General features: G+C 33.5%; 2 protein-coding genes across 3 annotated transcripts; both read right to left on the bottom strand.

Annotated features, from left to right (window-relative positions):
- Positions 1 to 23,120, bottom strand: part of LOC127850612 (uncharacterized) — a 1,644,088-nt gene that overhangs the window by 1,565,161 nt on the left and 55,807 nt on the right.
- LOC127850618 (deleted in malignant brain tumors 1 protein-like) lies at positions 2,048 to 16,206 on the bottom strand. 3 transcript variants are annotated; one of them, XM_052383791.1, is made up of 8 exons: positions 15,925 to 16,206; positions 8,028 to 8,175; positions 7,567 to 7,739; positions 6,900 to 7,047; positions 5,957 to 6,123; positions 5,184 to 5,390; positions 4,194 to 4,400; positions 2,048 to 2,190 (listed from the first exon to the last, which is right to left on the bottom strand). In XM_052383791.1, exons 1-8 carry the CDS (start codon positions 15,974 to 15,976, stop codon positions 2,060 to 2,062), a joined length of 1,233 nt encoding a protein of 410 aa, XP_052239751.1. In that variant the 5' UTR covers positions 15,977 to 16,206; the 3' UTR covers positions 2,048 to 2,059. The 3 variants fall into 3 exon arrangements, with proteins under 3 accessions (XP_052239751.1, XP_052239750.1, XP_052239752.1); XM_052383790.1 differs by having other exon boundaries at positions 5,957 to 6,129; positions 15,925 to 16,202; XM_052383792.1 differs by lacking the exon at positions 2,048 to 2,190 and having other exon boundaries at positions 3,577 to 4,400; positions 5,957 to 6,129; positions 15,925 to 16,199.

The following is a 23,120-nucleotide window of genomic DNA, read 5'->3' as shown; positions in this document are numbered from 1 at the left end:
GACAATTTCTGTGTAGTTTCGTCAACTTATGCCCCACCCGGGAACATGTCGTACGCATGCAAGGATGAACGACGGAAATCACGGTAAATCAATAGCTCACCACGAGCACGTTTTGATCAGGTTAGCTTAACATTATCGCTTACACACAATGCATTTAGGTGCAGGTCCTGTCCATTGACCAGTAATCCTGCATGTTAATGTTGCCAAACCGACCAGCGTCGTGCCCGGTGAACAAGAAAACGTTGCCGTCGTGTGTGGAGATTGCCTTTGATGGATTTGGCGCCAATTCGATTGTTAGATTGTCGTTAGTATCCAATACTGGGCATTCTTAAAATAAAATCTTAAATCGGCATTCATGTATATTCATTAACGTATAATGCATTGTAGTTGACATTGATAAGTGCCTGAAAGTGTTGTTCAAAGCACAATCACAAATCTCATATTTAATTAGATTATAAATAATCGATCTTAATAAAACTTCTGATAGATTGTATTAATAACGATTGATAGTATACCTTCTAATTATGTATTACCTATTGGAACACACGCTGAATATGTAAGTGGACTCCATGTTCCATTCGCTGTACAAGTAGCAGATTCAAAACGGTGTGTTGGTTTGTTGACGACATGATACCCCGGATACACGTCATTTCAGCATCAGAACCGAAAGTTGTCGCGTTTTTGTAAATAATTGGTTGATGGTTATCCAAACTAGAATCACTATACCACTTCCCACAATCTGAAGATACAAAATAGGCATTTGTATTATATGCATCCCAAGGTTCATTGCTTTACAAATAAAATAATTGAACGAACTAAGCCATTAGTTTGTGTGATCACACCCATAAAGTGTTATCTTAAGTGTCCTGAATTTGTTTTTTGAGACAGACGATTGAATATTAAAGTTGGTATATAAACGAATAAATCTTAAATATTCGTTTGATTGTATTCGTAAAAGTATTTAATTTTACTTTTGTAATTGTTTGAATTAATAGTCGGCGTTATTAAAACCATAACTAATACATAAACCGTTAATTTGTTTATAAATTGACATTAAATGGACACAAACAATATAACAATTTAGTTATAGTTCAGTTAACATTATTTTTGTTAAACGATGACAAATTGTGTTACTAGCTCTTGTGTGTAGTATCGTGTATTATAAGTATTAACAAAGAGTTTTTATCACTGAGGACCTTCTGGCATTGACGACCGCATAGAAATCCCTGAAACACATGGAGAACCGAAGCCGAAGCTCTAAAATAGGTAAGGGACCGAAGCCGACAGGTGAAAACCTAAGCAAAAAGAGATCTTTGTGCATTGTGCGCTCAGTTGAATAATCCATATTCGAATCTATGTTTCGTTGTTGCGAACAACTCATTCTGTTTCCAAAAGGCCATGTTCAAAGAGAAACCCCTGTTAAAAGATTATGGTACAACGCAAATAGGTCTTCGATTGGAATGTTTTCATGACCTCAATAACATCTTAATACCTTCGATGGTAATAACCGACCAGCCCTCTTATCTTAGTAAAGCAATATAAGCTCTCCACTGCGTTCATTGATAGTATACATTCTTCAGGTAATGATGATGACAAGAAGATGTGCAGCCGAAAAATATTCAATTTTTGTATAATTATGTCTTTTCTAAAACCGTCTCAAAGCATAAAAGGTTATGATTTATTCACGTTCATATAAAGTTATTGTTTGCATTTGCATATAAAAATTACTTAATGCGCCATAATGTCCATAATATTGTATGGTTATGTGCGACGTGATAACTATGTAACTTCTTTAATTAAAAAAAAATGTGTTTGTAAATAAAAACCTGAACATAACATCTATAACAAGACCACATTCATAAAAACGATTATAACTTTGGAATTTATCTGATACGACCGCTTCTATCTATTCACATTAAGTTTAAAAAATCGCAGCTTGTATGTATTATTACGGTTGATATAAGCATACTTTCTAATGATAATTGACCTATTAAAACACACGCCGAACAAGTAAGTGTGCTCCATGTTCTCTGTACAAACAGCTGATTCAGATCGTGTGTTAGTTTTGTTGAAGACATGGTACCCCCGGATTGCACGTCATTACAGCCTCAGAACCAAACGTTGTCGCGTTTATGTAGATTATTGCTAGGTGGTTATCAGAAATATTATCACTATGCCAATCTCCACAATCTGAAAGATAAAAACATATACAAGCTTGTATTATTATCTGCATCAGTGACACTTAAATATCTAAATTGTTGCATCACTGACTATTTCTCTTATCTAACCAAAACAAAAACAGGATCTCCACAATGTTAATTGAGAATATACATTCTTCAGATATTGATAATACCTAGAATCTGTACAACCAAAACACACGTTAATTTTTTAAATACAGTTATTGATTTTTTTATCACATTTTTACGTCATAATCAATGCCTATATGCTGCTGATTTATTACTTATAAAGATATAAGTATAATGTTATTGTTTGCATTTAAATATGAAAGATGTGTTGCGCTTTAATTTTATTTATAGTTTAAACGTTATATGCGTCATGATAACCATGTAACAATTAACAATTTTAAATGTCAAATATGTTCTTTAATAAAACCTGACCATAAAATCTATATCAATCAAGAACACATTAATAAAAACGATTATACACTTTATGATTTAACCGATAAGGGCGTTATCATCTACTTACATGTATTATATTTCACTGCTCTTATCAATTATTTATGTATTATTTCGAGAAAATGATGAGCCCTAAAACTAAAATATTTAAACTAGTTTCAACTAGGATGACTTATATGATAATAACCAGAACCGCTTTGTCAGAGGCATGGCTAGATTCAAAGGCACATAACTACTGGTAACCATTAACATTTTATTGTAGCTTTTTACGACCACGATTCTCTAGGCGTAAAACAAATAGCCAGTGAGACGAAATATATATAGATATTTAATTGTTGAATAAAATGTTCAGAATACCTAGGGTAATTTTATACTAATCGTGTGATAACACTCAACGAATAAAATATTGAAATAGTAAACTTCATAGTTACGTGGGGTAAATAAACCAGTGACATTCGGCGACATTGTCGCCTCTGAACGTTTCCGTAAAAATACTACCTCTATATGGGTATTACCAATGCGCGTGAAGTGGACTGCATAATGTAATTTGTAAAAACAAATTGTCTGAAAATCCAACCTTGATCTTTATTATAGTGTTATACAAATGCGTTCTCTTTGACAATTTCCGCTTTTCGGGAATTTTTCGTTTAAATGATGTCTCTTCTTAGCGAAAATCCAGTTAAGGCGGTAAGTGTCGTCCCGGATTAGCCTGTCTAATCTGGGATGACAATTAACCCACAAGCATTTTACCCAGTTTTCTCAGAACACGACACATAAGACTCTCGAATTTTATATTTGGAATTTAATATCAGATAGATGTCCTCTAAGAAGTTAATTCTACTTTTCCTCCAATTTATTGCATGCCCATGTGATCATATACCTGTTTTATATAGTCATTAGACTTATGTATTATATTCTATTCATACCTTTCGGTAAATAAGTGGAAAATACCATTGGATGATAACCAGATGTTGCTCGAATGAAATTATAATATTTAAGAATTGCACTCTTGCTTGTTGCCACGTGTTATGTGGCTTTACTCAAATGTTTTGTTTTACCAAATGGTTAATAACCGAATCGTCGATGTGAAATTCGACCTGTTAAACACGCTGACAAATTTCTTTGGATTGTGGTAGGAAAAAACACGGTTGTGGACAAAATGATAATTTATACTTTATGTACGTCGTATGTTCAATACACCACACACATATTACGGAATACAACACAAAGTTAGTAACTTGCACATTATAAACCATTTATCGAAATATGTAAACAAGAAGACCCTCTTTAATCGGCACACATTCATTGTTATCAGCGTATTAACAGTAACTTCTTAATTTTCTATTAATTTGATAATGTTTGTTTTAAAGAATAATTACAAATAATTATCCTCTTTAGTTTGTTTTGTTTTCACATGATTTCGCATTATCACAACTAAATTAAACTTCTTCTTTATATTTGTGATATAATGTAAAATAATTGTATTCATGAGATTTGAAAATAGCAGATTGCAATAATTACGGTTGATATTTGTTATACTTCATAATCAGTATTTACCTATTGGAACACACGCTGAATAGGTAGGTGCACTCAATGTGCCATTTTCTGTACAATAAGCTGATTCAGATCGTGTGTTGGTTTTGTTGACAACATGGTGCCCCGGATTGCACGTCATAACAGCCTCAGAACCGAACGTTGTCGCATTTTTGTATTTTATTTGATGATGGTAGTCCGAATTAGAATCACTGTACCAACCGCCACAATCTGAAATATATAAATAAATATATGAAATATATAAATAAAGACCTTCGTATTATTACATGTATCCCAACATGCAACACTAGAAGAGTTAAACGCATTAAGGCATGACACATACATAAAGCGTAACGATGCGAAAAACATCAAGCATAATAATATAAAACAGGACAGACGCGGACTGTCATAATTTCAGCTTGACTGTGTCTTGAAATTGAGTCGAGCGTTGCCTTAAGATGTTTTGTAACGCCTCTAATGAATGTCAAGCACCGTCGCACAAAGAACAAACGGAATCCACTGTAGCTTTTTTAGTACTCCAGGGTTCTTAACCTATTTAAAAATATTCCTCTTGTGAAGGACGCTAATCGCGTCGTAGACGACATTTTCGTTAATGGTGACAGTGCCAAACTTCACTCAGAAGTTACCTTCGTATAGATTTATGTAATTATTGTCATCAAATTAAATAATTCTAGATGTGTATGGATAAATATAAATAATTTTATTTAATATAAATCACCATAATTGTCAACATAGTTGAACCTTTAATTTACGGTTTGCATTCCAATGATATTTTATTTCGGACAGGAGATTGTGATAGTACTTGAAATCGTATGCGCCTATATGCAAGGCTTATTAAAAAAAAACAACAGAGGACGTAAAACTTAAACAGTTACCCGTTTTCAGTAACACAAGTCTATATCTTTAGAACCATAAAAAGTAATTGCATTCATTGAGCATTGATTGACATTAAAAATATGCATTGAAGAATATTTATGAATGGTATAATATTACCTGTATGAACACACGCTGAATATGTAGGTGTACTCCATGTACCATTCCGTGTACATATCGCTGATTCAGAACGTGTGTTAGTTTTGTTGATGACATGGTAACCCGAGTAGCACGTCATAACAGCCTCTGCGCCGAACGTGGTCCCGTTTTTGTATTTTATAGTTTGATAGTTTACCGAACTAGAATCACTATTCCATGCTCCACAACCTGAACGACGAAGCTATATAGGTTCTTACTATAGCATGCCTTCTCGTTTAGACCATTAAACAATGAACAAGTTGAACGCAGCTTTTATAAAAGTCTTGAATAAGTGAAGATTATTAAACTTGGCCGAATATTGCTTCTCAATGCATGACAAAAACGTATTTAAACACACACGTTTAATATTACAAGCTTTTGTATTATTTAAAACAATTGGTACAAGAGTATTCCTTAACATTATTTGATGTTGATAATAACAATAAACAAAAAATCAAATCTATGGTCACAACATGATAATTAACGAACCTAGGTGTACTACTAGGTAGGGAATACGCATTTAATTGCTTTACAACAGTCTTGCATTGCAATCTAAATACTATATTGGTACCAAAAGAAAATAAACACTTCCGATCGTAAGAGCGAATTAAGGAAATTGACGATCATCAAAATCATCGCTTTTTGAAAATCAAAAATAATTTTTAGTTTTATTTTCAATGTTATTATACTATATTCGTTTAAAAAATGGTATATGTTAGGATATGTTAAAATTAACTTAAAAACTAATAACACACCTTGATCGCACAAGACGCCCACATCTTTAGAATGATTACAGTTGTTGGTTCCCCACGCGTTGTGTTGACACATGTCGATATTGGTCTCATTGCCATTGCACCGGACATCGTCCAACCAGATCGTGGTGGTGCCGGGGCCGTAGTATGCACCTGGTTTTGGCTGGGCTCTGTAACTTATGGACAAATGTATCGTTGAATATTAAATATCAGTAATTGATATAGCTATGTATACCGCTTACACCAGTTTTAAATCAACATACGAAAAAAAAGTTGTAAGGCACCTTGCAACTTCTCTTTTGATCAGACCTTAATCAAGAAAAAGTTCAACAATAATTCAACTGACTAAAATCATTGAAACAAATCTGATTTGACCTACAAGCTAAATAAATACAAAAGCTGTATTTGATTTACGAATACAACTATGATAATGGATAGGACTGCATTGTTTAAATGCAATTTTGTAAGATGACAATGGTGAAGCCACATGTCTGTGTTTTGATTATTAATAATATACAAAGAGCACATAAGGCTACTTCTTCTCTATTTGGCCATGATAAAAGCCAGTAATTCTACATGAACGTAACTCAATGATTTTAGCATATCTCAATGGAATACAATCAGATACATGAATATTGTACAATTGATTTTACCATTGTTAATGCCTTGATTTTTTATTATTTCGTGCACACACTTTAATGTCTAAGACTCAAAAAAGCTTTATGGACTAAGATTGAAATGGTCAGTGTAGATTTCAAATATAAGAATAATGGTGTCGTAATATATATGGCTTTTTTGAGTAGAATTAATAATTTCATAAAAAGCTATATGGATTACGACGCAATTATTTTTTTATAATTCAAAGAAGATAAATTGTTGATGAATCAACGACGCTTTATCGACTACGACTCAAAGGGGCTTTATGGGCTACAACTCATTTTCTCACCTGGTCATGTTGAGCATGTTGCAGACGACAGCTGCGCTCTTCGTGTCAAAAAGGTCATCGCACACGCTTCCCCAAACCCCCTGGTAAAACACTTCAACTCGGCCTTCATTGGCTGCTGGACCCCCGACCAGACGCACGGGTGTCGCAGCTGAAGGTCAACAATCAGTTTGAACTATTCCATTTCTATTGTACTCACATATAATTTAACAATCAGTAGCAGTGTACCATATATGGTAAAGCTATAATTTAACAACCACTTAAAAAATAATGTTTGTGTTCCGTGGAGTAAATATCTAAAACATATATTTAAGGAAATAAAGATAATACATTCTGATTAAACTGTTCTATAAATATGTACGTTTTATTTGTATACCCTTTTGTGTCCTAAAATTATCATCGCAGTCAACATCGTCAGCATCACTGCCACCACATATAGTATATTATGTCCCAAAACTACCGAATATCAAGTCTTATACAAACTTAACGTATTCTTAAACTGATAAAGTTTTAAATACACATCCAGTCCAGAAATTAAAAAAAAACATATATCTTACGCGAACTAAAGCTAATAAATAAAACCTGGGAAAAAACAATCAATCATACTCATTAAATAAACAATATAAGACCCACTCATGAACAGTACAAACAATGAAGACTAAGACTGTACCATGAGCGCAAACGACGCCCACATCTTCGCCGTGACGACAGTTGTGGGTTCCCCAAGCACTGTGTGGACACCGGTCTATATCGTTCTCATTTCCAAGGCACCGAACATCGTCCAACCATATGGTGCCAGTACCCTGACCGTAATAGGCACCATCCCTATGTTGGGCTCCGGAACTAATGGACACATGTATCGATAAATGTTAAATTACAGTGCTTGAAAATTAAATAGCATTATAGAAAACGTACATCTGGTTCAAATTGAACGCAATCTTAAAATTCAACATAATATATGATTTAATTAAATTCCTTATGTACTAGATTTCAACGTTATTTGATTTTATAATTCCTATGTTGAACAGGCATGAGGGGCCACTGACTAGAGTTATTGTTCAGCAATATAAAACAAAAGCTTTACGGCCTCAACTTGTACGTAGCTTAATAAACAACTACTCTTTTCCTCACCTCGGAAGATTGAGCATGTTGCAGACGACAGCTGCGCTCCTGCTGTCAAAACCGTCATCGCAAACGGTACCCCAGATCCCGTTGAAATACACCTCTACTCGGCCCTCATAGGATGATGGACCCCCAACCAGACGCGTGTATGTCGCTGCTGAAGATCAAATTGTCACAAATGTGTTTAATACAATTTAAACAATAAATACTATATATACAGGATAAAACAGTGTAAAAAGTAAATATCTTATACCCTATCGCTTTCGACTATACGTCTTTTTCAGGGTTTTATACAGATATATGTGCACGATTCATCAGTGAGAAAGTACAATTGGACCATTGTCTTGTTCAAACCTGCGACCACATAGAACGACGTTCCGCTGATTACAACTGTGTGTTATAGACTGGCACGCGGGATGTTTAATATATCGGTATAACAATTACATATTACAAATTGCCGTGAACGTTGGCATTCAGTGTTGTTTTATATGTATGTATCCGAGAGATGAGCTGCTTACATACAAAACAAATCACTTATTCCGTTTACATGTAATTCCAAAGAAGTAAGAGAAAAATGACACCAATACATTTTCAATCTTAAAACGACACTTATGACATAAAATGATCATAACTAAGAATAAAGTGTGCTCATTTTTACTTGAACGATTGCTATTTTTCACATTAAATTAAATCTAAAATATTATCGATTTTGATCGATAGCAATCGTGAAATTGCACTGAATGTTGGGTATTTTATAAATTTCACTAATTTAACGCTAAGAATCGCAGTATATTTAATACAAAAATATTTCAGTACGCTCATTTTAACTTCAAAATATGCTCTTAGAAACACATTTGTAAAGGCAGATAGAACTATTCCAAGTGCAATGAATAAATGAAAGGTGAATGCTGTAGATCTATAACCTTGTAAAACAAATAACCAGTAGACCTGATAAGTTGTTTTGTTAGAAGAGGAAGCCGGTACAGAGTTCAAACAGCCTTGTTTTTTAAACTTTAATGTATATTTGGTAGCATTGAGTCACATGCTTTACACGAAGAACACAACAAAATCGTTTTACAATAATAGAAATATGGTCAAATGATTACTATGTGCTATAGAAAATCCGGAATCGATAAATTGACCACCGCCATATTGACTATCACGTGACCCGCTACTGAAGACGGTACTGAAGAATTAGGCAGATTTCAGCGTAACCATAGCGTACACCCCCTTCATTTCAATAAAGAATATTTTATCACTTAGGACACTTAGATTGGAAACAAGTCAATCATGAAACAAAGTTGTTTCGATATGTTTCACAGCGTTAATGAATAGAAGTTAAATAAGAAATATACACGATAGATTCATAAAATATGTATCTCTGCAACACTATTTAGTTACAACACGTAATGTTTAAGGCCGAGTTAGCTTTTCAAAGCACACTTTTCAGTAATGCCATTGCCTAAAATGTAAGTAATTCTTTATTGAATGGAATTATTCAAGGATAATTATAAATGTTCTATCAATATCTTAAGTCTGAAGTAAATTTTGTGATTTTAGCGTAAATAGTGCCGGAAATATTAATTAGCGAAACTTTGAATGAAATAAGGCCGAAGTAGACAATTATATTGAAAAGTAGATATCTGCCTTTGTTTTAAACATTATTATTTCTTTATGTAAATACTCATATAGTACCGGAGATACTAATTAAGAAACTTTATAAGATTCAAGACCGAGGCGGACTTGTTTTATTAAATTGTACATATCTTTGTTTGTCTAAACATTAATTAGTTCGTTATTTATATTTCTTATTTAAGTATCTTTTTAAAGGTAATGTAAAAATATAAAGCCCGAGTACATTTTGTGATTTAAACTAAAATTGGTCCGGAAATATTTATAAGCAAAACTCTTTAAGATTTCATGTAGAGGTAAACGTTTTTTTTAAATTAAAAGTATGTTTATGGTTTAGTCTAAAACTGAAGTTTTCATTTTATTTATTATCTTATAAATCGCTCTCAACTTTTCACAAAAACTCTTGCCGGATATGAGTTTTAAATGAACAGGTGCCGGAGCTATTCATTAGCATAACTGTGTAAGATGTCAGGACGTTGCATACTTTTTAATTGAAAAGTACATATCAGCTTTTACCTATAACTTTAACGGTATTTTATTATTTAAATAAAGTTTACTAAATTGATTTCATAATTTATTAATTTTTCTTAATAGTGTCTAAATTTACGAAAAAAATGTTCAATATAAAAAATATGGAGCCTTACATAAACTTAAATAGCTCCAGTGATGTTCTCTACATTTCCTAAACTTATAAATGCCTTTATTAAATTTCCGTAATAAAGTCTAAATTAACGATACAAAAACAAAACACGAACACAATAATTCATGTTTTTCTTTGTTAATTTCGGATTATCATTTTAAGCAAAGTAGATATTATGGTCTTGAAAAAAACCCATCTGCGATAGAGGCACAAAAGCTTTTCTTCAGTGGAAGGCGATGTCCCAAGGGTGGTTTAAAAGTGTTAATTGATATGTCTGCGACACCACATGTCTGCACATGTGTTGATACCGTTATTAAGATAAGATGCCATGCGTCACATTCTGATAACATTTAAAATGACAATCAGGGAAATCAATTCATGCTGAGTTTTATGACTTTAAAAAACAATGCATATTAGAATCTTGTTTCCTTTAATCACCAAATAACTGAAAAAAATATTTATTTATAACATACGAACTATTATGTAATGATCATTTCGATAACATAAACTATTTACATCTTCAAATATATTAGATAAAAGTGCTTCGCATCCTATTATTGTTCACGGACCTTTTCAAACATATAGGTCGCTGTATTGTTTTTCAGTACCGTAAGTCGTCGCGCGCGAGTATTCAGGGGCGGTAATCTGGAAGTTATCGATTTCTTGGAATTTCTATCATCACATAAGGAAAATCCTCATTAAACATGACAATACATTCCACAAATTGACTGTAATTTGAAGTCTTATTTTAAAGCGACAATGCTTGTTCAACATTTTGTGTCTTTTAAGATTGTGTACGCGTTCAAATGGCTTATATATGACATGGCTGTCGGTTTTCATATTATCTATGCACCGCTGTCGACCTTACCGCACCGCTCTAGCTTTATCCGAGTACAAGGAGTGCTATCTTAATGCACTCTTAAAAAGAACACTAAAACCATATTTAAAACAAACTTGAACACCAAGAAAATAATCCGCACAAGACTCCCATATTTTCACAACTATCACTGTAATTGCTGTTTGACCAAAGTGTTTAATGTATATGTGAGTGTAAGTAGATTAGAACATTTAATTGCAAATTTTACTATTAATTGACTTTACACAATTGGACAAGAATCTCAGTAGTAAACAAGCCCGATACAGCAAATACCTAGCCATTACACCCAGACAAATACATATGCAAATACCAAGTAAAACAGTAAATAATAGACTTCGTCAAACACATTACATTATGACATGATAAAATGATATTTATCTTAATCGGCATAATTGTAAAGAGAGTACATATGTCTTAACCTACATTGCGACTTCTAAGGTATGACGGACATGGTCGCATGGCAATCGGAAATGGTGTACTATAAATTTAAACATTTTAATAACGAAACAAATATCTTTCTCCCTATATTGTGATCATCACGTTGATATCCTTTGCGTTACGGTTATTCTGACTTTATATATACAACCATGCTTTTTTACAGTGATGTCAACATGTGTTGAAGACACTTAGCGAGTTTGTTGTGTGGCTGATAGTATTATGTCTATAATTGTAATCTATATCTTTCAGAAACCGATGCAAGTTTGCGCTCCAAATAGAATTTCCACAAGGTGATAGTCGTTATGTTAAATTGTCTTGATAAATAGTAGTATTATAGGCCAGACAAGCAACAATATTTCATTTTAGCCCATTGATCTATATATGAACCATGACCTTATACATTTGATACCAAGTTGCTGCGACCTACATCCCGTCTCAACACGGTGATAACATTAAAACGCATGTTCCTACTCCCGTTTATTGTTTTAATGCCTAATGCTTTAAGGTCCGATAACAAGTGTTCAATACTCAACATTACGACCATATAAATTATAATCATGGACTGATCTTACGGCTTTAAAGGTAGATCTATAATTTTGCATCGGTCAATACGTGAATAAAAATTTAGATTATTATAAACATATACTTCTGATGAATGTGTAAATAAGACGAAATGTTTTAAGATATTTTTTACAAGATTCGACCATATCCGCCATTATTATGGATGCATTAAGGATGTCAAGACAATCTACGGCTACACAACTTACGATGAAGCCAGGCTAAATTAAAGCAGGCGTAAAAGAAAGACTTTGATCATCATAGTTTGGACTCAAAGCTTTTAATACAGTGACAAACTTCGGAATGTGGGTTCCACATAAAAACTAATATTTCTTCTTGTTCAACAAACAAAGTGCGACTTTTTTAGCCTTTCTCTGCCTATTGGTATGTTGACAAGCTTTATTCCGAAAGGCGTATAAGTCTCCATCATAATCCTCATTTGGTTAATTGGAAGTAAAGTATTTAGTTAAGGTTATATGTCCTTAACTAGCAGTAAAGAGCATGTGGTGACATTTCATGAATTCGCCCTTTTACGCCACTACAACTGCACCAGACGCGCCGTTACCTTTCTGGACAATGAGCAATACTTGCATTTAAGCGGTATGTTAGCACTAGAGAAATAACCAGGATTACAAAACCTCTTAATACTTATGTTACTATATATAGTAACAAAATTGACTCGAATGCATGTGATTATAGGTCAAATTAAGGTGATTATCACGTTTGACCCGCAGGGCCAAATGTTAATTATCGATAATCGCCCCGGAGCTAAAGCACGCGACGTCACCTGAAAAAAATGGCGTCCATATTCAGTCTTTTCCAACGATGATAAATAAAATTAAGCCACAGATCAACGAAATAATTAAAAAAACGAATCATAAAATAAGAATTATTTTGTTTAACAGGAGTCATCCAACATCAAAATTTAGTAAACTACAATCTTACCGCAAAGACATCTCTGATCAAATGCTTATAATAATACAATTACAACGATATGCACTTTTATTTTCTGTTTTTCCTCCCCATGATATTTATTTATTTCAAAGTACACTTTTTTAAACGTTTTACGAAATCGAATGACTGCTCGGAGTGATTTCTTTAATTCCTCTTGAAGTTTCCAATTATACATCACACACAATCCGAAATACGTTTTGGATTCGTTCGATGCTTTTTTAAATAAATATTTTACTGTTTAATAAATCACAACGTCCGAATTGTTGTCGTGAAAATAAAGAAATTCAAGCTTAAACTGGTGTGTTTCGTCACAGAAATGGCTTCATACAAGATAGATACGTCATAAACTGCGTAATCAATTGAATTAAAATAAAAACGGAAAGCTGGTTCGGTAAAATATTTTAGTGAAGAAACAAATAGGATGATATGTAATATAAACGATAACACACGCTAAGTATTCAGTATTAAAGACGTTAATACCATCATTGCTTGAGGGCTTGAAGTGAACATAACTCTGCGGGCCGATTATCACTTCTGGCCTTCATGCAACGAGGTATTAACCTCATAATAATTGACGGGTATTTGAAATGGTCTTTCGCGATTGGATTTCGGCAATATTCAGTCGTTTTGGTACGGACTACCATAAGGGCCATCGTGGTTACACATTAAAATCCAGATGGCGACAATGCGATAGTGCGATAGTACGATGGCGACAATGCGATAGTACGATGGCGACTATGCGATAGTACGATGACGACAATGCGACAACGCGATAGTACGATGGCGACAATGCGATGGTCATCGTACTGTCGTCATCGTATAATCGCATTGTCGCCATCGTACTAACGCACTGTCGCCATCGTATTGTCGCACTGACGCATTGTCGCCATCGTGCTATCGCACTGTCGCCATCGTATTGTCGCACTGTCGTCATCGTATTATCGCACTATCGCATTGTCGCATTGTCGCTATCGTGCTATCGCATTGTCGACTATCAGTACACAAACTATTCTCATTGCAGAAACAAAATAATTGACTTTATAAAGATGTACTTTGATAGAGGTTACAGTTATAATGAATTCAGATTCTTATTAAGTTATAGAATGGGTATTGATGAAAGGTATGCCAAACTGTAAAGTTTTTCTTAAAATGGCTCCATCTAGGAAAAAATACGATGTGCGCATGTGTACCGGAAGGCGACAGACCACAATGCGACAGAACGATGACGACATTGCGACAGTGCGACAATACGATGGCGACAGTGCGATAGTACGATGGCGACAATGCGATAATACGATGACGACAGTATGATAACGCGATTGTTCGATGGCGACAATGCGATGATACGATGGCGAAAGTACGATATGACTATCGAATTGTCGCCATCGTACTATCGCGTTGTCGTACTGTCGTCATCGTATTATCGCATTGTCGCCATAGTACTATCGCACTGTCGCAATCGTATTGTCGCACTGTCGAATTGTCGCCATCGTACTATCGCATTGGTCGCCATCGTACTATCGCATTGTCGCCATCGTACTATTGCATTGTAGCAATCATACTTTCGCATTATCGCAGTGTCGCCCTCTGGATTTTAATGTGAAACCACGATGACACTAACGGTATTCCGTAGTATTCCGTAAAAATAGAACAGGAAAAATCTACATGAGTAGTTCCCCAGTCGGTTAATGGGGCGATTTGTTTTTGAGGGATTTGCTGGGTTGATTATGTTTAAAACCACAGATCTAAACGGATATTAAGGCGTCAGATTACCCACATGACTTTCGTTGCAATCTCACCATTAACATGTTTAGCAATTTTGTATTATATCACAGTTCGCACATTGTAAAAATTATCGGCTTATTCGGAAATATTAAACTTTCTAAGTGATTTCAACACTTTAACATTTTTGATATATTTTTTTTCATTTTAAATAGGGCGTGTGGGTAAGGGTGTCATCCTGGGTACGCACCGAATTGTAAATCTCGTGATTAACAGTAAATCACAATACAAGAGCTTGCATTACAACACTTTAACATTCGAGAATATTATCTTTTTTAATATTTCTGACATCCGACTAACATTACTTCCTATGATATGTGATATATTCCTTCAAGGGCAGTAACCATATATATATATATATATATATATATATATATATATATATATATATATATATATATATATATATATATATATATATATATATATATATATATATATATATATATATATATATATATTATATGTTTCTTCATATTCCAATTAAAATAGAGCGACACTGCATTCATACTTGTGTTGACACTTGCATATATGGTCTGTAATTTTCCACATACAATATGTACAAATAAATGCCCGCATGTTATTTCCCGTAACATGACTTTCGCTGCAATCTGTAAAATCACCTGCTTGTTTGGAAAATGATAAACTTTCGATGTGATTTGAGCTCTTTAAAAAAAAAAACAAATTTTAGATTAGGCACATGCGTCATCATAGATACCAACCTGATTGTAAATCGCGTGGGCGATAAATTGAACTTTGAATATTTTCTAATTAACATAAAATCACGATATAAAAGCTTACGATACAACAATTTTAAACTCAAAAACATTAGTACTAATAATATTTCTGACTCACATCCCTTCCTATGATAAGTGATATTGCTAACTCCTTAAAAGGCAATATTTGTTCCGAGGATGAATATCAATAGGTCTTTTCTATATGTTACTTCATGTTTCAATTTACATCAGTAAATGCATTTTCTACTCAAAGAGTGACAAAACATTAGTTATTGTGTTTACACTTACCCGTTTGACCAGCCATCGTCCACATACATAATGTACAAATCAATGCCCACATGTTATTTTCCGTAAACCTTTCGCATACAGTGCACACGCTAACAAACTACACACTATCTTCCGTATTGTAACACGCGCACAGTGACAATGTCGCCTTGTTCATGTCATCTCATGTTTATCTATTTTGATTACTTTCAAGTGAGTCATGTGATTACTTCTGAGGAAACTATTTTGAAATGATACGGAGTGAAAATGCGAAAGACCGCAAAATAATCATCACCCGTAATCAGCAAGCCTTTGTGAGACTATCACTGAACGGTATATCAGTCTATGTGCAAATAGGAATGCTGACAAATTTACACCTCCGGTTTTATAACAACGCAAAAAAGATCATGTTCGTAGCATGTTCAAATCGCAATCCAATCAAATTTGCTAATTATTTCTCTTAATCTTTATATTCACAAGTGTGTGCTGTTTTGGTGCAAACTGAATGTTCGCTATGCATGTAACAGCCGCACACATTATTTGGCATAGTAAATTTAAGTATAAATAAGAAAAATATCTATGCCAATTAGAATATATCTGGGTTACAAGGTAGAAATCCGTCTTTTTGCGCTTTAAAACTTATAAATAATCGCGTTTGTCGAAATGGACGTATACGTCTAGAAATCCTACTTTCGGTTTTAAAAGCGGTACCGTTTGAAAAATAATAAATAACTTGCTAACTAGGCTAGAGATTTAATTTTATATAAACCAATTAGAATGTATCTGGTGGTAACAGGTAGAAATCCGTCTTTTTGCGCTTTAAAACTTAAAATTAATTGCGTTTGTTGAAATGGACTTATACGTATAGACATCATACTTTCGGTTTTAAAAGCGGTACCGTTTGAAAAATAATAAATTACTTGCTAACTTGGCTATAGATTTAACGACAATTTTGCACACTTTCAAATTGCATCTATATGTATTGATTAATATGTACTTTAATTCAAGGTGAGTTGCTTTACGTTTTTATGGTTTCGCTGGTATTCTTATAATGCACGGTTGGTTAAGATACAGATGTAAACTTGAATATGAAAAGTTTTAGTTAATGTGTAATGAGAAATGCTTTTTTGAGTATAGCAAAACGCTTAAGTCGAAATTGAATTTTGTCAATTCAAAGTGTATTTGCAAACTTTCATGTTAACTTTAACAGATAACAGCTACTATTGCTACTACTCCTCTTTCTACTTCTTTAATGATTGAAAGTTACCTTACAGCATTGCTACTCATACAATCAAGGGCTTAATCTTACAACGCAGTTTATATTGTGAATATGTGGGAGTGTTATACTCCAGCTTTGGGAAATGTAACGCCCACGACGTTAATTTATCATTTTTAAAAATCAAGTTGTCAGATCTGGATTTATGACCGAATACCGTTTTAATTTTGTTCTCAATTTACCAACGCCTACGCATTTTTGAACGAGCCCAATATGTGGGATGGGATATTCATGAATGTTATCGCTTGCGAATTTAAATTATCACTTATCAACACGTGTTTATGCTATACTGTACTCCACATGTAATTTAAACCTTGATTGACAATATGTGTACATACGTGAAATTAACAACAACAACAGACACGAAAGCAACAATAGAACCTAACAAACAATTTCTGTTAGTGAATGATATATATAATTTCTGTTTGTGAATGATATATATATATACAATAAACTAATATTATACCAGTATATATGTTATTTTTGCCAATAATTGAATGACAAACAAATCTTATTTTGGAAGCTTATACAAGTTAGAATGTTATGTGACTTTACTTGTGGTAACCTTCTGTTAACATTGTTATTTATAATAACATTATATATAAATTTCCAGATTACGTCCAACATATATAATATCAGAGAAATTTAAAGTCAAACGGTCAACATGATAATATTGATACACATACAGGTTATCTAACATCGCGTTATCATTATAAGAGCAAACATACTACAAATGAACACACGGACGATCAACCACTGATAAAGAGAGATATGGTTTAAAAAAAGTAAACTTGTATATACGTATATACATATATATCGTGTGTAGATTTAACAGTGTTATGGTTATATAACACGTTTGCTTTTTCAATAGAAAACTTTTTGTGTGATATATTGTATTCATTTAATAGCCGTCTGTGGACTGATGTCATTAAAAGTCAAACAAAGAACATGTTTTTTGATAACGGAATTCCGTTTTAAATAGGAAGCCTTTTTTCATTATTTTCATTTATTTTGAATTCCTAACTTTGTTTTTTTTTCTTGAGATGCATCTATCCCACGCAACCATGTTTGCACGAATCATTCCTGAGATTTTCGGTGCTGATTCCATGCATCGTCTTTGTGGACCCTTTCATTTTCGGAGATGCTCGTACATTTTTTGATTTGCACGCGTTCTTAAATAATCCTATAAAGTGTAGTTATTAAAACAACACGCTAAAAATCATGCTGGTTATTGATTCAATGTGTTACTAATTTATATTTGTGTAATGTGATAATATTAGTAAAATTTAAATAATTTCCTCACATGTTTTTTTTTGTTATTCCCGTAACTGATTCCAAAATCTACTATAGTTTCTTATTGTTTTTAAATCATGCGATCATTGAGTATGTGTTATTGTTGATGTTGATAATGTTTGTTAATCTAAACGCATCATTCAGACTTTGTAAACAGTTCATAAAAGCACGTACCTAAAACTAGAAACCTATCCTTCACTTGCTTTCTCATTCGGCGGATCAAACATGCTTCAAATTGCAATTACTACTATACAAGGCACATTGTTTTATTTTTAAATTTAAATTCGCATTATTTGAAACAGAATGACAAGACGATTCATTTTTTTTACTCCAAATGTATGATTTGATAACACCTAGAAGAAGAAAACACTAACATGTTACACACCAAATATTGAACCCATGACCCTTCTGTGTTGTTAGGGATTATCAAATACATTAATGTATATTAATCAGTTGACCCCTGAGGCGCAAACAGTTTTGACCACGGAAACATGCTTTGAGGAAACTTAGCAAAGAACCACTATATGGTTGGCATTCAACGTAAGAAACCAATGGGCCTTGCGGTTTCAGAGAATGATTATATTATTTATATTTTTAAGCGAAATAGTAGCCCCTAGGGAGGGCAAATTTTCTGCATGATTTGAACAAACTTCAAAGAGAACCTCATTACGATGGTACACACCAACTATTTTAGTCATGCCTCTTGTGTTCACTTTACATATATAAACATTATAACTCTCTCTCTGAATATAAAATAAAATACAGCATATGTTTTTATAAGTCTATAACTCTCGGTTTCTTAAATAAAATATTCACATTTTATGTACTAGAACTTTCACTACACAAAGTTTGGATCAAGATCAATTCAAGCGCAGTCTGATCAGGATCCAAAGTGTTCGCTTAACATCTTTAGAAGTACTGACTGAATGACAATTATGTTGAACATTTTGGATCCTGATCAGCCTGCTCTTTTGGAGCCTTAAAGTCCAACTTCCTGTTACGTGGCTCATTTATTCTTATGATTGATACAAACTATCATGATATAAAGAAAGTCTGTTGTATATTAAAGAGTATTTTTAGTGTGCATATTCCACCCATGGATGTATGTTACAAATTTGGTTGTTATTTAAAGCTATTAAACAATGCAAAAAGTTTTCAAGTCTTTTTTATTTTAGTAAAATGCATGCTATATTTGTTATAAACATACATATGATATACACTCAACAAAAGTTAACGATCACTATAGTAAACTACACACCTGGCGTGTTTAATAGTCTCTATTGAAGCAATATAGTATAATACATGCAAAAGGTGCTTTTACCTATAAATATATATACAAATATGTTTACTATTATTATAAAAAGCTTCTACAACAGTGTCATGAGATATATAAAACATTTAAAGGTTAATGCAAGTATACATAAGGTTAAATTGGCTGAATTTTAAATTAAAAAAAAAAAATCAGTTTAGACAGTGTTATTTTTATTTTTTTGGTAGACTGCTCACTTTTCATGCTTTTATTTTTATTTTTATATATCCCCTCCGACTCAATTTTTTTGAAAAATTTCCCGTAAAACAAATAAAATAAAAATGCTAGCCCAAAAGGTAGAGGTCCATGCAAGGTACATACATGCCAAATATGAAAGAGATCGGTTAAGTATTGATGGTGCTATGAGAAACTGTAACAAAAGTGTGACAGAAGAATCTATTATTAGCCTCAGTGACCTTGACCCCAGTGACATCAAACCTCATCAAAAGGTAGAGGTCCATGTAAGATACCTACATGCCAAATAAGAAAGAGATCGGTTAAGTTTTGAAGGTGCTATGAGAAACTGTAACAAAAGTGTGACGGAAGTAAGGAAGGCCAAACTGGCAACTATATGCTCCGCCGAAATTTTATTTCGGAGAGCATAAAAACTAATTACTAGAGAACATCATATTTACAAAACACAACAACATTAACCTAACAGTATTTACCATTTTATATGTAATCATACATTAATAATTAATATTCAATGCTAACACAAACCTAATCAAATATCATGTATATTTACAAAACAAGCAACATTAATTTAACAGTATTTACATGCACACAAACCCAATGAAACACGTATATATTTACATAACACACAACATAAACTTTCATGTAACCCATCACCCTTCAATCCCATGAAGATGCTTTTCCGTTATCCAGCATCATCCAGCATATATTGAGAGTGAATGCATACAGTATAACGTAAGATTGCAACTATAGTAAGGGACTATCATGTAACTCATCGATATAACCGAAAAAATCATTGAATTGATGAAATCGGAAAGAAAAATAATTAACAGTCCACAAATATTTTTCCAACCAAGGCTTCAACAGGATTCAAAGTCATTCAATATAGAACTCGCAAGCTTTATATGCTTTAATGCCGTTAAAAGTCGTTCATCGTAAGTGAGCATGCGCATAGCGAGGTACTGTACAATTCACTCGTAAATATTTTACTACTACTTCAATTTTCCAGCGCCGGCGAAAAGAGTCGCGGGGAAAACTTTTTATTATTATTAAAATACATCATTTACATAAGATGTTTAATACCTATGTCTGTGTATTAAGAAATCATTTACAATGTTCTTTTCAATGTGTAAATATATTTAGGAAAGTAAAATGCTATACTAGCCATCGATATTGAGGGTGATGTAAATGATGATTTATGTGTGCTTGTCCAGTTAGTCTCAAATTTAAAACATCTCCAGTTAGTTTCTATTGTAAGATAAGATATGTCTCTACATACAAACAAAATATGGAAACAAAAATGAGCAGAAAAAAAGTTATGTTTACACCCCGAAAAGCAACGGGTACACATGATAACCAAAACTATTTACAATGACAAAAAGGAAGAAAGGGTTCCGCCAAAAAAAATTAAAAAATTGTGTTACAAACACTATCATTAAACAAGTGAAAAAATGCTTAAGAAAAAGAAAAACAGCACACAGAACAACGCAAACACAAAAAACACTGGCATGCAAAAACAACAACAATATTTGCGTGGCGTTTGCGTATTTAAACTGTACGTGTTTTTGTTTCCTTTGTCGTAATCTCAAGTAATAAATATGTTAAGTTTGTACGCCTGCTCGTTGATATAATGTAATTGTTAATAAGTATATGCGCAAGTTCGTGCATGTGTGTGTGTGTGTGTACATTCATGCGCGCGTGTGTGTGTCTGTACGTTCATGCGTGTGTGTGTATGTGTGTGTGCGGGTGCGCGTGTGTGTGTGTGCGTGTGTGCGTGTGGGTGTTTGTGTGCGTGTGTGCGTGTGTGTGTTTGTGTGCGCGGGCGTGTGGGTGTGCGTGAGTGTGCGTGAGTGTGCGTGTGTGTGATTTTTTGTGCGTGTGTAGGCGCGCGTATATGTCCCGTTGTTTTGTGAAAATATATAAAACATCTAAAGGGACAAAGAAAGAAAGACAGAACTACATTAAACATAGTGGAACACACATAAGGTACAACAACCAAACATGTTGAAAATTATTTTGAACAAAAAGTATAAAGTTGGAAATTCGTTTGTATTCGAGAGAGCGTGGTTGCTTGCATGTAGCGATAGAATATTTGATATTACTAATGTTCTCTTTTTAATACCTGGGTGTGCATCTCTATTACTGCCGGTAATAGATAGACTTTTGTAAAACATACAATTTGGATTTTAGTTAAGCACTTTGTTTTCTCAAGTCTGGTGTTGATTTTCATGTGGTCTAATTATAAACGTTGAACTTTTTGGTATACTAAGACTAAGACACAGCAGACACACATATAACAAATGACTGTCACCTATGTTTATTGGAACCAGCTACAGCTTGCACACAGGGACCGTCTTTGAAGACACTTAGCAGATGACATTGTCATTCAAGCCAATTTACAGAGTCAAGAATCTAACATCTCAGTACTTTGATACTTTGTCCATTCAGGTCCAACAGGTATTGCTCTGTTAACGCTCCATGTGGTGAAAGGGAACCCGGTGGTCAACTCTGGCTAATATCCCTTATTAGCACCCTTGAATGTATGAAAGTAGAAACTACTCAGGTCGGGGGGGGGGGGTTGTAAAGTCTCAAGAATGACAAATCAACATAACATACCAGAACCTGTCATAAAAAGGGGTTTCCATGGCCTTAAAAAAGTTGTCGCCACTTTTACGATGTATGAGCAACTAAGTTTTTTACATGTATAGTCATTGTATCCAATAATTGATCCGTCACCATATGTATTTTTTTCTCTTTTCAATGAAATAAAAAAACATTTTTCACAAGACAAAGTCATTTTATTACTTGGTGATTAATCTAGCTATGGTTTAAGTCTTCTACTGTAAATGCAAATGAGATATTCTGACCACTATTTACTGCAGCTATTGATGCTATGCTTGTTGTTACTCGTTTTGCTGTCTTTATGTTGAACGACACTTCTCAGGGTACACTATTGACTTTTATTCTTTATATATACGCTTTAACATACTCTCTTCCATTGTTTGGATTCAAATATTCTGTCACTCATTCTGTCACTTGTAGTTTTGTCAACTAGAATTAAAAAGCTATAGATCGTTGTTTATGCTAGTTTTCAACTAACAATATGCTAAAATATTTTAACTTAACCTATATTATCCAACTGTCTCATCC

This window comes from Dreissena polymorpha, chromosome 11 (assembly GCF_020536995.1).
Source record: "Dreissena polymorpha isolate Duluth1 chromosome 11, UMN_Dpol_1.0, whole genome shotgun sequence".
In the NCBI taxonomy this organism is placed as follows: domain Eukaryota; kingdom Metazoa; phylum Mollusca; class Bivalvia; order Myida; family Dreissenidae; genus Dreissena; species Dreissena polymorpha.
Note: the sequence above shows the minus strand (reverse complement) of the source record. Positions and strands in the feature narration are given on the sequence as shown.